General features: G+C 37.8%; 1 protein-coding gene across 6 annotated transcripts in view; it reads right to left on the bottom strand.

Moving 5' to 3' along the window:
* cntn5 (contactin 5) overlaps positions 1 to 18,246 on the bottom strand; it is a 427,504-nt gene that overhangs the window by 36,259 nt on the left and 372,999 nt on the right. For 5 of the 6 annotated variants that reach the window (XM_067419349.1, XM_067419350.1, XM_067419348.1 and 2 more), the window contains exons 14-16: positions 17,214 to 17,389; positions 7,534 to 7,654; positions 2,030 to 2,188 (exon numbers count right to left, since the gene is read on the bottom strand). In XM_067419349.1, coding sequence (XP_067275450.1) covers positions 2,030 to 2,188; positions 7,534 to 7,654; positions 17,214 to 17,389 — 456 coding nt within the window. The remainder of the gene's footprint in view (positions 1 to 2,029; positions 2,189 to 7,533; positions 7,655 to 17,213; positions 17,390 to 18,246) is intronic. The other variant, XM_067419351.1, reaches the window with a different exon arrangement.

Genomic DNA, 18,246 nt, shown 5'->3' with positions numbered 1-18,246 from the left:
GTTTTTTAGAGCTCAGGAGTATATCGAGAGTTGCTAGACGCTACTCGCGGCAGATTAGATTTGCTGCCGCCAGGGTGCGTCTAGATTTCTAGGCTAGTTTTTACATGTACTTACATAAAAAACAAAACAATTACATCTGTAATTAATTTATGTAGTTTATAATAACACTGTTGACACTTCCCTTACACCTAACTCTACCCTTTAACTTACCCGTACCTCACCTGTCCCTGTGTTTCGCAATACAATATGAACACAATAAGTATATTGTACTTATGTACTTTAATGTAAGTACATAGTAGTTAAGGACACCAAATATATAGAGGGACCTGAATGGCTAACAGTGTTTAAACACTATAAAGTAAACCTTTTAATTTTCTTCTGAATAGGTTCAGCACAAAGCATTGTGTGCACATTTGTGCTGTATCTCTCTCACTTTCCTCCGTGCAGAATGTTCAAACTGAAAAGAACAATTCATCCATATCAAGTCTACAAAAATGAATAAAAGTTTTCTATTATCCAAAGTTGACTGAAAATGTTTGAACAGAGGGTACACAAAGCTGTTGTCTTTGGATAATATCAGATAATGATTACAAGTGGTATTACTGTCAGGGTACCTCAAATAAAGCCATTTAATTTCTGATAGTGATGGGAAAATATAGTGAGAGTTTTATTTATCTGGCAAATTATCTGTCAAATTACTAAAAGAAGAGCTGGATAAATGGGTGAATTTAAAAAGCATGTCATGAATATCTCTAGATGTTATAAAATATTTTGTAGAACAATGCTGTTATTATATTCATAGTTTATTTATTTATTTTTTCTTTTGATTTTGGGATGAAATATAAACAATTTTAGATGATGGGGAAGTTAGTTAACACTGTAACTATTAGTTTATAGATAAGAACAGTAGTATTTACATTAATCGGCTATACAAATAATGAGTTCTTCATTTATTGTCACTGTAATTATCAAAATATTATTTAAGAAATAATCAACGGCTGGCTGTGCTTTAAACAATTTTAACGTGCCATATGACTAGACCCACTAGACACTTTTAATTTGTCTAGTGACCAAACTCAATATTTGTACATAATGCATTACCAATGTAGAGATTACAATGTAGACAATAAACTAATAGTTTGTAAGTACTTTATAACTGTATACTTATTATAAAGTGCTTCTTCAGAAAGGTAACCTACCACTGACCTTCAAATTAATTTGCAATTAGATTTCAGCCAGTGACATTTAAAAAAGCACTACAGACATTTAATAGATGCCCACTGGGCTCCTGCCACACATCCTTACAAACAGATGGGAGGAAAAGTCAACTCCCAGAGCTTGAGTCTGCATTCAGAAACACTGTCAGCAGTCATATGCAGAAAGCCAAAGGCTTGGAGTGAGATCTTATATAACAAGAAATATAGAAGTACTTGTAGTAGTTACTGACCATTAAAACTTAAACTTGTATGTGCAACCTAATGAGCTAGATTTGCTTCATTTTACTCTTTCCCCGCCGAACACAGGATTTTTTTTTGAGAGAAAACGCATCCCAGCCAAACGCAGAATTTTCTGGGTTTCCGTGTTTTCTCTTTTACACCCTAGCAGGTGCTATTACACATTTTCTGAATGAGTACAGAATCTTCTTATCAAAACACAGGCGAAGAAGACGCAGCAAAACAAGCGATCGTATGTAAGCTAATGCATATGAAAAATAACGTGATCATCAACATTAAACATCATATGAATCAAAATTATAATGTTACTGAATTAAATGATGACCCAGGATGACATGACAAGTGTTGATTTTTTTTGGGGGGGGTTTAAAAGAAAAGGGGCAGCTCGTTCTTTTGATATATTGCATGCTCAGATATTCCTAAAACAAAATATTCTATGGGCTATTAAATATTGGTGTAAATGGTCAAAAACCCTGACGTCGCTAGCAACTTTTTTTTTTAAATGCTGGCAGGGAAAGAGTTAAAAACACACACACACCATACACTGTGAAATTAACATGTATTGAAGTGATTACCGGTTTTCACTGTTTGCCAGCCCAGAGAGACCGGGCTACGTGCCTGTACATTGTAGGTGGTGATTGGACTGTGGTTGTCAACGCCGTGGCTCCATGACAACGTCGCCGTGGTATCTGTGATCTCCTCTACAATCACCACTCCAGGAGGTCCAGGTGGGCCTGGAAAAAAGAAAGAAAAAAAAAATGCCACCACTGAGTCAGTGAGACTAAAGTAAAAGATGTGTGACAGACGTTTTTTCCCCCTTATGATTAAATATTTTAGTGTTTAACAATAATTTCTAGCTTTCTTTCTCTTGATTATCCACTGATTGTTTGTACCATGTTTCTGAAGACTTAAGAGGTATTGACCTCCAATTAACATTCTGTAACCGAGGCTGTTTCTAATCTAGAATCTTTTTCTCTATGTTTTGACCTTCCGAAGACGCTCTGGAACAATTTTTTGCATAGTATTGAGGATGGTTAAAACAGAGGTATTTGAAACTGATGACTTATGTTTGGACGTGATCCATATTGTACTTATAGTAATCTATGGTTAATACCAGCATGTGCCAGCTATGTGCTCTTCACTTGCACAGTGATGCTTTATTTTGTCCAATATTCATATTACATTTCTGCAAAGCTGACAGAAAATGTACCCGCCATTGCTGTCCTTTGGGAAAACATGAGGGTAATTGTGTTTTAGACAACCTGTCTCTTTGGAAAAACGTATCTGTAGCAACATTTATGCAAAATTCAAAATATGTACCAATATGTACATATCACTGCAGTTTCCAACTAAAATGGTAAATGGACTGCATTTATGTAGTGCTTTTAACAGACCCTATGGCCATCCAAAGCGCTTTACATTTTGCCTCACATTCACCAATTCACACACCGACGGCGATGTCAGCCATGTAAGGCGCCATCCAGCTCGTCGGGAGCAGTTGGGGTTAGGTGTCTTGCTCAAGGACACTTCGACACTTGGTCAGGTGGAACCGGGGATCGAACCACCAACCTTTCGGTTTGTAGACAACCTACATGAACCACTGAGCCACTGCCGCCCCTGCAAAAATGTGACACTTTTTGCACACTGCACACTTGTGATTACAGAGGTAGATTATCGATCAATTAATTTATTATTATTTTTTTTTTTACCATAGTGCATAATTTGAAAACTAATGTTAACAAATGCATTTTTGAGTTTGCAGCACTTAACCAGCTCCATATGTTCGGCTTTTTTTCTGACATACCAAGTTTGCTTGGTAAGTCAGCTGCTACAGAATTGTTCTTACAATGCTGAGAGCTCGTAGCCTGACAAGCCAGACCCACATCAAGATGTTTGATCTGGAAACTCACAATTGGCCGGGCTCAATCTGAGGGGCGGGATAAACGGTTGTCTTTCAAACTCCCTCTGCACGCGATAGGATAGCGCTACAACCAACCAGAGCAACGAAGGTGAAATATCCAAAAAACAAGAGGCCATTGTTATATATTTTATTCAGTTGAGTTCTTAAAATATCCCAAATGTTTCCAACTATTTGTAAATTATGAGAAAATTGCAATTTTAACCAATTGCGTCATATCTGCGTTACCCTGGGTTTCTGGTTTTATTCGGCAGAAGAGCTTTACTCTTAGCAGTGTGAACAAATGTCACAGCAGCCGCCGAGCTAACGCACAGAGTATTGTCATAACATTTTAAACACACTTAAATGTATCTGATATGGTGAATGGAGCTGCGTTACCTCATGACCGGAAAAGCGGATATGGTGCCGGCAACAGTGTCACCTTTATAATAAAAGTCCCGCTGCCCGCGAGGCATGTGTTGCATAATAATCGCTCCAGCGGCCTTGCTCAGCTCCACAACACTCTGTCCTGCTCTGCTTTATACTACAGTAAGTTTAATAATCGCATCTATAAACATGATCCATGTCCTTTTCCGATTCTTTGAGATTGAGCTCAAACTTGGCGTCATCAAGCTACGCCTTTGTTTTGAATAGGCGCCCTCTAGCGGACGGAAAGTTTACAGAGTGCAGATTTAAAGGTTCAGTTCTTCGTAATTCCATCTTTCAAACTTTAGTTAGTGTGAAATGTTGCTGTTAGAGCATAAATAATACCTGTAAAATTATAAAGCTCAAAGTTCAATGCCAAGCAACATATTTTATTTAACAGAAGTTCCCTTTCAAAGCCTACAGCGAACGGCCGGTTTGGACTACACCCCTGCACTTCCTTCAGGAATGACGTCACTAGAACCGTTTGTTGACTAACCCTCCGCCCACAAGAACACGCAAAATAGGGGGCGTGGTCTTGTTGCTCTCTCATGTGGAGAAGAGCGCGCATTCAGCGCTTGCATCTCCTCGTTATGGTAAGAGGCGGGACCTTTCCGGGCAAAGTGCGCTAAGCTGCTGTCCAATCACAACACGGGAAGCACTGGCCCAATCAGAACTCATTACGTATTTCTAAAGGAGGGACTTCATAGAACAAGGAAATCATCAGACCGTTTTTAGGACAGAGAAAACAGTGCTGTACAGATAAGTAAACTGTGTAAAAAATACAGTTTTTTTACACGCGAAACATGAACTCATGTAATATCGCACACTGTAAACATAATCAAAGCTTCGAAGAACACGCGAAGAACGGGACCTTTAAGCTTTTAGTGCCTCTCTCCGGACATTTCAATTCAGAACTGCAGTGATACGTACAAAAAAACTAAACAAGCTTTTAGCGGCACTTACTAGACATTTCTCTTTTAAACTGTTGCGAAACGTGCGCAACACAATGTATTTAGTGTGTTGCCACATCCATGTTTTTCCAATGAACCTTGTTTTAGACAATACATGACATGTCAACTAACTCAAACGAGACACACCAGTTAATGACAAGATATTTGGTAATGAAATGATGTAAAACTTTATAATGTCTGTATGGTTGTTTCCCTCGGTTCCAAGGGCGCACTTTTTGGTTTGAACATCCGGGGGTTAAAGTGTGATTCATAAAATTACGATCCCAGGGCAAGCTCCCTCATGAGGTTTATGTAATTGTTTGTCTGTTTATCTGTTTGTGCTAAATGGTCAACGCATGCAAAGACGGTTGATAACATAACTGCAATAATGTAGCATATAGTTAATCACTTGTTTACAAAGTGCCATGGTAAGTCTATTTATCTTTACTATATTTACCTAACATGATTATACTGAACATGTTAATTTCCTGTTATCTCTTGTATTATCTAAAATATAATATCTGTCATGTTAACAGAACACATTTTGAACATGGGGAAGATCAATAATTCAGGAAGGTCCATATTTTAAAGCTCTTGATTTTCACTACTTGGCCTTATGAAAAACTAACATATTTCTTGTAATTGTTGCATAGACACAGATCTCTCTGCAAATATTCACACTGATTAAAGAAACTGCTCTCTCTTTCGTCTTCGTGTCTTTTGTGAGTAGCGCACCAGCCCTCTTAGGCATGGTTGAATGATGAAATGTTTTTATTTCTTATACTGTTTTATATGTGCTCCTCAGCCTCCTCAGTAAATGTAATCTGTGTGAGCAGAAACAGCGACTGGCTCAAGAGGAAAGAGTTGTAACAGAAAGGCTGACAGCTGCTTCGGCCAATGAAAGTCAATGTTCTGCGTGGGTTGAAAGGGGATGTGTTAAAACGTTGGACTGAAAGGTGCCTTTGCTATCGAGGATATTAATATGCACGGCACAACACCATGGCAGCAGCATTATGGGTTTCTGTTTTACCCGTAAAAGGGTTTTCTTGTCCGAGAGGCAGCAGCGCAGGTGGAAGAGATGTGGCCAACATCATGAACACATGTGGCTGTAGGTCCGGTATAGGGCCGACAATACATTTATTTGTAGTCCAACAATGTTTAAAGCATGGATAGGCTAATGACTGTTTGTTTACACATCAAGTAGCTGTGGGGAGAAAAGGAAGAGAGGTTTTGCACAGGAATAGCATCTAGTCATCCGTGTGACACTGTTATTTACCAAGCTGTTAATTAAATGTTATAAGAGGCAATGACTCTTTATTCTAAAATGGAGAAATTCTTCTGTACATCGTCAAAAACCATAATTCACAGTTATTTAACTTATATAACATGATGCAGCTCCATGAAAAACAACGTATTTGGTAGGAAATAATGGGGCGAGATTTGATTTTGCGAATTAGGATTTGTTTGGATAGTGAAAGAAGGCCATTGTACGATTGGTTAATATTAATATGCAGCTCTGGTTACCTCAGCAGAAAAGAAAATCATTTTCTCAACCTTTTTTCTGCACAATATTTGAAGGCTAAAACAGTTTCTCTGTTGTCTGGCTATCTTTCTTTGGTATTTTCTACTGCACAAGGGGTGTGATCAACTGGCATTATTCAAATAACTTTGTACGCAATTGGATAGTCCTTCAACTAATCAGACCACAAGAGACATGATCAATGGGCAACGACCCATCGTTAAACCTGCCCATAACGCGTCAGATTGATAAGTCTGTCTGTGACTGATTCCCGCAAAAGTGTAACGGAAGCAGTAGAAATATCCAGACTGAGTTGCTGGGTGAAATCAAATCAAAATCAATATTCTATATATTTGTATACTTTGAATTGTTTCAAATGGATTGATTAATGAATACTAAGAAGGTTGATGTCTAACTTTAAACAATGAATGAGGAGGAGGGTATAGTGACCTGAGGTATGCATTTAAGGGTTAAAATATTATTAAAATATTTTGTAAGCATATTGGGTAATTGTGTGTGTTTTATTTCTAATGACGCAGTGAAACATGCCAAATAGTGCTATTTTCATGATTTATCAAATTTTTTATGTGGTTCAGACACAATAATATTTTGAGTTTCTATTCATTAAACAAATTTCCTTCATTGTATCAACTCAACTTTTTAATTTCAATTAACTCAAAATTTTAAGGTTGGTTTATTTAGATAAAAAAAAAAAAAAATGTATCCATGATTAAGGATGTCAGAGCTTTCAAATGCTCTCAATGGAATAGCTTTCATTCTTTAACTCCGCCAACACAAAACCCTTCCAGCCTATCATTTTTTTAAGAAATATAATAAAACAAAAGGCTTTTTTTTAGGAGATATGAAGGACACCCCCCTTACTATCGCTTTGTCATTTTTGTCCTTAACATCATTTTTGACAGGAAATAATTCATAGGAAATAATGAAGGGTGGGACTTTTATCCACAATGATTTAATTGAACTGTTTAATAGTTTATGAATGCAAAATGGTTCTGTGTAATATTCACACAACCTCTGTTATTTCAGTAGAAAAGAAACTATTTCAGAATTTGTGTATGAAATACTTAGAAAACAAACATCTGCTTTTTTTTTGAAAAATGCAGAGCAATGAATCACGAACAACAACAACAACAACAGGGGAAATTTATTCAGAAAGTCAAAAGGGTCAATTTGTTTTCATGTTGTTTTACAAAGATGTTGTAATCACAGTTTTCATTATGAACCGCAATTTACAAAAGGCCATTTTTTTTCCACTAATGTTCTCACCTCTTACTAGCAGCTCAGCTTCTGCAAGCACACTGTCTGCACTCGTCTGAGCACGGCAGCCATATTTCCCAGCATGCTTCAGGAGGATGCTTCTGATCATCAGGTCTGCTGTGGAGGACTGCTAAATGGAGGGAAAAACAGAAAGTACAAAGGGAAACAGAGAAGTGAGATAAAGAGAGAAATAGACCTCTGTGCAGTGTTTGACACCTGAGCAATGGGCTGCTGCTATAGCCTCTATTGGCTTGTGTGGATTAAGAGATCCCTGTTCAGTTTAAGAGCACGCACGCCATTACTTTCCTCAATCTGCTCTTCTCTGGAAATGAGAAACGCCCCAGGCGAGACTGCGAATAATTCAAGGTCTACAGGCATCTCTTTAGTACAGGGGCTGATTAAAATTACAGCACATGAATCAGACAGCTGGGTGCTGCTCCGCTGTCTGCCACGTACTGTCGTAATGAATATGTGTTGCTTGTGAGGAATATTCTGGATTCTTCACCTCAAAAATATATTAACAAAAGAAAAACGTAGTATTATTTTCCATACAGTAAACACATTTATTTTGTATAAAATCTTAATGCAAAGAGTAGCTCCAAGTGACAAAATAAAAAATCTTAGAAAGATGCGTTTTTCCTCTAAAAATCCTAGCAAAAATCCTAATAAACAAAAGAGTAATTCAGAAAGCATCTTAACCCTTAAAAGAGTCCTTAAGGTTTAAAATCGTTAGGAGTACGGACAAGGACTTTTAAGAAGCTTGAGAGTTTCTTTAATAGCTGAGAAAATGGACGAAACTCGGAGAGGAAGAAGAAAAGTGTCACACACTATTGATGAGTGAATTAATAAGACACTGCACATTAAATCGTGCAGGGATCATGTTTGTGACCGATCTTTTTAAACAGATTGCAGAAATGCCACACTGTAAAAAATTATGCAGAAAAAAAGTTACCTGGTTGCCTTAAAATTTTGAGTTCATACAATGAACATTTTTTGAGATTCGACAACCTTTATTAAAATAATATTAAAATATTTTGTAAGCATATTGGGTAATTGTGTGTGTTTTATTTCTGATGACGCAGTGAAACATGCCAAATTGTGCTATTTTCATGATTTATAAATTGTTTTATGTGGTTCAGATACAAGAATAGTTTGAGTTTCTATTATTAAGCTAATTTCCTTCATTATATCAACTCAAATTTTTAATTTCAATACACTCTAAATTTTAAGGCAACCAGGTTACTTACTTTTTTAAGTTAAACCAACAAAAACCAACAATTTTTTTTTTTTTTTTTTTTTTTTTTTATATAGTGCATAGCGCCAGGATTGGAAGAAATCATTAAATTTATTTGCTTGGCAAATGGAAAAATGCAACTGCGACGATTTGGGTCAGTCACAACCTTCTTCGAGATTTCAGAATCTTATTGTGTTGCTGTTCTTTTCCTAAGTACGTTAAGTACAATATTATTTTCAATGTGAAGTTTTATATAGACTCTTAAAAACGCTCTTTTTCTCCTTCTTGGACAGCCAACTGAACCCAGTCTTCAAAAGACTGTGTCATACGTAACAACGGGGTCAGCTAAAGATAAAAGTTTTTGGATTTTCCTCACTCAGAGTTGTCGGTCCTGAATCACTCTTAAGCTAAGACTCCTACTTATAGCAAATGCACTCCAACCCATCTAATTGCCCATGGGCGTCCTGGTCTGAAAACGAGGTGTGTATATTATATTGAATTGCCAATGAATTACCAATGTGAGCAATTGTACTGATTAATAGTAGTTCTTTAATAACTGTCACACTCTTTTTTATGGCCTTTTTCCGTATCCTATATTTTAGTAAACATTGTTAGCTATCATTCGAAAGCTTATGAACTCAAAATTCATCCTGTGAAAACCGTTGGACGCTAGCCTGACAAGCCAGACCCAGATCAAGATGTTTGGTCTGGAAACTCACCATTGACAGGGCTCAATCGAGGGGCGGGATAAACAGTGGTCTTTCAAACTCCCTCTGCACGCGATAGGATAGCGCTACAACCAGAGCAGCGAAGGTGAAACGGAGCTCATTGATAGATTAAACATTTGCCATATACGGTCGGCTAAACTCCGAACACATCTTCCCTTTTTAAGAATGACTTCAGTGCCGTTCTTTGTTCTTCTCTCAGAGAAAAGCTTAACTCCAAGTCTTCCAGAGTCGCGGTCAAAGCTGATTCGAAAGACCGCTGTTCGCCAGTTTCTGTGTTTACTAGAAGCACGCAAGCGCAACTCGGCCGTCGTCATTATGTTAAGCCCCGCTCACCGACTCTATACACGATGTGATTGGCCTGCCCAGAGTTTGGCGTTTACAGCTCAGAAGAGTATTGAGAGTTGCAAGACGACACTAGCGGGCAGATTAGATTTGCTACCGCTAGGGTGCGTCTAGATTTCTAGGCTAGTTGGATGCTGCGTTACCATGGAAACAGTACTCAAATTTCTTTTTGCAGGCTCCTCCCCTATTGGGTGGTGGCATGTTTCATATCACAAAATGTATTGTAAAATGTACTACTTAATAATCTAAATCTTAGATAATCTTGACAAAACACATATCGTTGGAAAGGTCAGAGAGTCAAGGATCCATATTTGGTGACTGTTTTGTGATGGAAGGGATATTTGACAGACATTTACAGAAAAATGCATCAAAAAAAAAAAAAAAAAAAAAAAAAACGTGGACGACACCCGGTGGCTATTTTTGGTACAACGCCTAAACAAAATCTTAAACTTAAATTTTTGTGATATCAACTTCAAATTTGGAACACAACATTGTTAGACAAATAGCTTTGATTTAATAGTAAATTTTGAGTTACATTTCTTTGTAAAATATATATTTTTATAAAATACAAAATATTTAGTACAGTATTTTTCATTTACAGTTAAGGGGTTATGAGTAACTGGATAATTAGGGATGCATGTTATAATGGTAACACTTTAGGGTCCAATTCTCACTATTATTAACTAGTTGAATATTATTAGGATATTTGCTGTTTTATAAAACTCAAATGTATACACTATTTCTGGTTCTGTCTAATGATTAAGAAAAAAAGCTGGAGTATAAAAAACTTCCACAATTCAAAACTCTCTCTTTTAACTTCATACACTCTTTTTAATTGAAATGAAAATGTGCAATGAATATTCTAGTAAACTGTGCCTACTCTGGGTGTGTTTGCTGAACAGGCATTTTCTGGGGTTCATGAGACGATCATATGGTGCAAGTGACTCATAAAGTAGGGGAGACCGGGTATGGTTGTAAAACTTTTTTCTTCAGCACCAAAAACTACCCCCCCCCCCCTTTTTTTAGCAACACATCTGAAACTTTTATGCAAAGTACGCACATTTGTCTACTACAAATGGCAACAATTTAAATGTATTCAACTATATCACAGACTTTGTGAGATGATGCCAAATACAAATTGGACCTTTGTTGTAAGTTGTAGGTAGACAAAATGCACAAAATTCCTAAAGTACTCCAAGTGATATGCCAGAACCACAGTTTTATTTTAAATGAATGGGGTGTGCGTGTGTGTGTGTGTGTGTGTGTGTGTGTGTGTGTGTGTGTGTGTGTGTGTGTGGTTGTGTGAGCAAATTCACATAAATATAGGCATTATGTAGTTATCTAAATCACAAAAATATTCGTAGCTGTATGTAAGTGGTTAATTGTTTCAAAACATGTTACAACCTATCCCGCCACTGGCACACATTGTTTTGCTAGCTTTATTAGCATTTTGCTTTGAAATTAGCCAGAGGTTAATACACCATTATTTACTAGAGAAACTACACTTTGACCTGATATAACTCATACAACATTATCTACAACAGTAGAATTAGCAAAGAATTTGATGTTCTGCTGTAGCTTCAGGAGAGATAGCAACAGAGACTGGAAAACCTCCATGTGTGATCGTAAAGGAAGCCAGATGAAACTGAAACTGTCATATGACTCCTATCTTGTAGCCTGACAAGCCAGACCCACATCAAGATGTTTGGTCTGGAAACTCACCATTGGCCGGGTTCAATACAAGAGGCGGGATAAGCGGTTGTCTTTCAAACTTCCTCTGCACGGCGTGCACGCAATTGGATAGCGCTACAACCAACCAGAGCTAGTTAAAAGATTAAACTTTCGGCGTATCCGGTCGGCAAAACTCAGAACACATCTTCCCTTCTTAACAATGAATTCAGTGCCGTTCTTTGTTCTTTTCTCAGAGAAAAGCTCAACTCCAAGTCTTCCCGAGTTGCGGTCGAAGCCGATTCGAAAGACCGCCGTTCTCCAGCTTCTGTGTTTACTAGAAGCACACAAGCGCAACTCGGCCATCATTATGTTAAGCTTCGCCCACCGACTCTATACACGATGTGATTTGCCTGACCAGAGTTTGGCTTTTAAAGCTCCGAAGAGTACTGAGAGTAGCAAGACGACACTCACGGCAGATTAGATTTGCTGCTGCTTGGGTGCGTCTTGATTTACATTTACATTTAATCATTTAGCAGACGGTTTTATCCAAAGCGACTTACAAAAGGGGAGAGCAATAGAAGCAACAAAACAAACAAGGCCAACAACCTGCAAGAGCTGTAAGAATTCTCAGTTAATCGAGCACAGTACAGTTTTTTGGACAAACAAACACAAAATTTAATTGGCTGGTTAAGTGCTAGTCTTTATTGGTCAGGTACAAGTGGAAAAAGATGTGTCTTAAGATGTTTTTTTTTTTTTAAATGGCTACAGACTCGGCAGCATGAATTGAGATCGGCAGGTCATTCCACCGGGTGGGAACGGTCCAGGAAAATGTCTGTGAGAGCGATTTCATGCCCCTTTGGGATGGAACCATGAGGCGCCATTCACTCGCAGAATGCAAGCATCTGGAGGGTGTGTAAGTCTGAACAAGCGAGTTTAGGTATATTGGTGCAGAGCCAGTGGTTGCTTTGTAGGCGAGCACCAGTGCCTTGAATTTGATGCAGTGCAGTCTGTTGAAGAGAGGCGTGACATGTGCTCTCTTCGGCTCGTAAAGACCGCTCTCGCCGCTGCATTCTGGATTAGTTGCAAGGGTTTGATAGTGCATGCTGGAAGGCTAGCTAGAAGAGCGTTACAATAGTCCAGTCTGGAGAGAACAAGAGCTTGGACCAGGAGTTGTGCAGCTAGGCTACCTATCTTATCTTTGATTCATGGAATTGGTAGTCTTACAAATCTCCCCGTGTTACAACTACTTGGTCTCAGACCAAACAACCCAAACACCCAGTTAGCTGCTGTGCCGATTAGCAGTTAAACCCATTGTGGGCTAATTGAATATAAAACCTTTAAAACCCAGGCTAATATAGCACATCTTCCCACATCAGATCACAGTGAATGTTTAACAATGACAGTTTCATGGCAGAATGGTGCTCAGTGCTGTTGTAAAGGGAAACAAATAATGTTGTCAGCTGGAAGCAAGACTTGAATATGGCTATACTCTGTTCTGATACTGAGAGGACACAAGACAGGTTTAACTTGATTGTCTCAGCTGGAGCTGAGGAGTGATCAGGTGTTACATGTAAGCATGTATGAGATGAGGTTACTTCATGACAGAGAAATAATAAAACAAAATTGTCAAAGTCAGCCAATCAAATTGGTGAATGGCCTTCAAGGAATAGTGGTATCCAGAGTCCTACTATAAATGAGATCCAATGAATGCCATTTGAAAAGAGTTTGGATTTTGGAAAATATGGAGTAAGTACATGCAGTTAATTAATATTACTCAGTGTAAGTACATGTGATTATGTCACCTTAAAACACAGTGTACCAAACATCTTAACTATTCCAAACGTTTGACCGATAGTGCATAACCCCCCCCCCCCCCCCCCACACACACACACACACACCCACACCCACACACACACACAAATTTTGCCTATTCAGAAGTTTAAAATATATAAAATATATACGTTGCTTCCCTCATATTGTTTATTTGTGTACACTGGCAATGTACCAGTAGATATGATAAAAAACAACAACTATAATACAAACTCAAAGCAATCCAATGCACAGCAGACATCTGCACATGCAAAATAATTTCATCGGATGATTTTATGGCGACAGAATGCCTGTTGATGCGTTGCAATCAGGGAGTGTTCTCAATCCTGCAGGAAGGGCGGAGAGTGTGTGGAGCCGCTGCTCCTCTGAGACTCTGATAAACATGATGGTGTGATTCACAGCGGGTATTTCATCATGATGACATACGGTCCTGGCTGACCTTTCACTGGATTGATTCTCACTCCAGTTAAAGCAGGATTTGGTGCAATGTGGCATCTCTAAAATAAGTAACTGTGACTCCATCTGTTCAGGAGCAACAGATTGAAGATAGAGCTATGATACTGTCATCAAAAACTGCGAGCAGTAAAATACTTGAAAAATGTAAAAAAAAAAAGAAAAGAAAAAAATATCATCTTTAACTCTATTTTATCTTTTTTGGCCAATTAATGACATTCAAAATATGAGTGTGTGGAAGCAGAGAGAGGGTTTGTCGCCATATTGGAGTGTGAACCAGATTTATTCATCCACATTATCATATGTGCAGTATTAAAGCTAGGGTAGTACTCTGAAAAAGACACAAAAAGTCTTTGGATTAACAAAGAAATCAAACGTGAGTAAATATGGACGTGGCTTTCCAACGATGTTGAGAACTGAGGGACCTCAAGGGGCTGAAAAATGAATCATTGCTGGCTGTATTTTTGTATTTCATACATTTTTTCGGTTTATGTTTTCATGAAGCATGTATCACTAGCACATCAAGCTGACTAATACAGCATAACATTACTTAGCATAATGTTACATATTATACACTTAGCCATTAGTAGAGATGATAAATACTCAATATGTTTAGCTCAAGTTGATCCCTGTCGTGTTGAATTTCGAAAAATTAAACTTAGATAACAAAATGCATGTGTAAAAGCTAGTACACCACATCCAGGAACTTTTTTTAGAACTAAGTTAGCTTTAGCTACTACTAATCAACAATGCTTTCATCATGGAAACTCTTACATGCAAAACACAGTATGCGTTATGAATCTCACACGAAATTCATCTTCATCACAGTATAACTGATGTTATTGAAAAAAAAAAAAATGTAGTTTTGAGCTTTGCCTTACAAATATAACTAGCTCGTTACTGAATTAAACAAACATATATTTTCAACTTTACCAGTATCAGTATTCTAGCCTTATAGTGAGTACTAAAAGACATCTTATTTGTTTATATTCATACTGATAAAGTTAGATTTTTTCTAACATGTGATTCTGACATGATGTCACTACATTGATGGCACGCTGCTCGTCTCAGGTAAATAATGCGTCGTCCAGCTGATTGGTCAGTGAGGCCCGTTCATGTGTTTTGGGGGCGTGGCTTTGGAAAAAGACTACAAGGGAGAAGGTGGAGTGAGTGGAAATAATGAGCTGTCTTTAAAACAGTCGTGAGAGGTTTACAGACACTCAAATGTTATACTTTCTTTTTTAGAGTACTTACATTTTAATTATGTACTGATATATAAAGATCGTTTAAATACATTTTGAAAAAAAAGTTTTTTAACCAATTCTTACCTCTACCCTACCTTTAACATTATATTTCAAGGCAACCTGGTCTCACATAATTCCGTGAAATTGCCACAGATTTTGAGTTTAGGAACTGTGTTCATTTCACGTGATGGCTCCATGGAAGTGATGCCTATGTAAGTCAATGACAGGCAGCATCCGTGGTCCGCACATGGATTCACACGGATGATTTTATGAATATTTATAGGCTATACTTATATATATATATATATATATATATATATATATATATATATATATATATATATATATATAAAAAGAACAGAGTTGATCTTAATGTGTTAATTGCTGAAATTATGATCTGCCGCTCCATGCACACACACACACACACACACACACACACACACACACACACACACACACACACACACACACACACACACACACACACACACACACACACACACACACTCACTCCACTCAGTCATATCTCATTAAAATGATATACCTGACTCTTCAGCATGAGGCGATCGGTCACGAGACACACGAGAGCCAATGGTATTTTACAATCAAAGCATGACATAATGATGCAATTGGTCACAAGACATACAAACTGACGTAGCGTTTCTTCCCGAAGCAATTTTTGAAATGTATTCATAATAGGGCTGTTCGATTCCGAGAATAAATATTCTAAATAGCACAAATCCTTCATCACACATTACACATCTGTCATTAGCCTACATGCTATATTAATCTACGGCCGTATTTACACTGCAAGGTAATTTTTTTTCCGATTTTTTTCCTCCCATGTGGCACAGATTAGACATGACTGGCGAACGTGTAAGCAGAAAAAACACACATGGTTTCCGATATATTATCAGATCGGTTTCAGGCATTACTCATATCTGGAAATAAATCAACCAGATTTGCACCTGCCATGTAAGCGGACAGATCGAATATTCCCCTTTCTATGCGAGTCGTAGCTACTTCATTAAAAAAGTGAGACTCTCTATTCGTTCCAGTGAAAGCACAAGATTAAATGCACACAAACATGTCCCTGCCCTTGTTATACAATCACTGATGAACGCATTTGGTATTAAGGAGTAAAAAAACTATATGAGGATGGATTCGAACCCAAACCCCTGACGTGCTTAACAATAATTCTACCACCTATTATTTCTCTAGCACGCATTCAGCGGCTCTGTGTTCACAGTGCAGCTGCAGAGGGCGCCAATTTGCCGATTCCCCACACAGTGAAATGATAGTTAATAGAAAACAGATTCGCTGCGCAGAGGATTTTTATTTATTTTTTAACCGCTCGTGCCGTCATGAAAAAATGCCGCCCGAGGCGACGTGCCTGTGCCAAAAATGGCTACAGAGTAAAACTCCAACAAATTTCATTCCTTTTCACACAAATTAAAATTATAGAGGCAAATCATAAATGAATAAAGATTTGTGTGTTCATGGATCCTTGAGCAATGCTACAAAACAACCTTAAAACGCTTTTACTATTGTGCATAATTTGTAAACTAAAACATTTTGACCTTTTCACAGGTATTTTTTCCCCCAATGAGCCTGCAGTTTAACTTGGCTTAAATATGACCTTCTTCTAAAATCAGCCTAATAAATGTAATATATATTATACATTATATTTCTACATAAAAAGGCCATTATTGAACAATACTGATATGCCACTGAAATATCAGACGGGAAAAAAAATATAGTATTTGATTTTTACAAAGTTGTAATATTAGCTGCTTTGGCCAAATCATTATTTTATTAAGTCAATACCAATAATTTACTAAATATTAATACTGACTGTTATCAATAGACCACACACTGCTAAATCAGGAATCACTGATCTATTGTCCATTAACAATAACACAGTGTAAGTAATATTACTATCCACAACACACCAAACAATACCAGCCAGATGACCACCAAACAGACTGTAACTATATTTCCCATTTCACATTCAACGGTACATCGATACTGACATATTGGGATCCAAGATTGGCCCTCAATACATCATTGTCGACTTAGCATCTCCGTTCCCTTCTTCAGGGAATAAGGGTTGCATCAGTAACCGAGACGGTCACTTACAGCCTCAGCACAAGTAGAAAGTGGCACATTTGTGGTGAAGCTGCTTACTGTTTGAATGTACTCAAAGTGACTCCCCTCCTGCTGGGTGTTGAGCGGTTGGTTGTTGAGCAGCCAGAGGAAGGAAACGTCCAGCGAGGGGTCATGAGTGACTTTACAGCTGAGCACCACACTCTCTCCCACCGTCACCTCCACCCGGATGGGGCTCAACTCCACCCGCATGGGTTCTGAAACATGAACGTCATTCTGTCATCAGAACAAAATAACCATATGACATTGAAAAACATTGCAGCCGTGCCAGCCACTCTGAACACAGTCACTAAACACCACAGCATTTGGGAAACGAGTGACTGGAATAATTGAACTACACGGAAATTCATATTTGACTTTTGAGAAAGACAAGTTCATCCTCTAGAATTGCAGACCTTGACAAACAGAAGATATGCAACAGTTAAATATATTGACACTAGGCTTTTATTTTTAATTAAAACATTGCATGAACTGTTACCTATCATTCCTATATAAATAGTTTTATTGCATTTTATTGTATTATGTACTATAAACTAGTATTTTGATTTGTTTTAGTTTACTACTTGTGTTTAATGAATGATGCTTATGCAGTGTCATCAAAGATAAACAATTAGAAACAACAATTATGATGGTACAGACAGTATTATATCGTTATAGTGATCTTTAGTTATCGTTCTTGGTGTATACCGGCTGTTGCGACCTTGGACAATAGACATTTTCAGCCCACAGAATTTCACTAATGATGACGCCTTACACATTTCACATAGTCTGTTTATCTTTGACTCACTGAACAGCCTCACAATGTGTTATGAAATGGGGATTCTGCCCATACATTTGTATCTCCAGGGTTCCCTTCAACAAATACTCACAACAGTGATAAAATCAAGACAATCTGACCTATCCCTTCCAGTAATTATTTGTTTTCTTGGTAAAGAACAACCTCCTCAACAAAATCTGTAGATGCAGTAGACGCTCTTGTGTGAGTAGGTTCTTGAGCAGGCAAATCAAACATCTTCACGCCTGATAAGTTGAAATGAACTATTCTTCCATCCTG

This window comes from Pseudorasbora parva, chromosome 16 (assembly GCF_024679245.1).
Source record: "Pseudorasbora parva isolate DD20220531a chromosome 16, ASM2467924v1, whole genome shotgun sequence".
In the NCBI taxonomy this organism is placed as follows: Eukaryota; Metazoa; Chordata; class Actinopteri; order Cypriniformes; family Gobionidae; genus Pseudorasbora; species Pseudorasbora parva.
The sequence above is the reverse complement of the archived record's forward strand: the minus strand, read 5'-3'. Positions and strand labels throughout refer to the sequence as shown.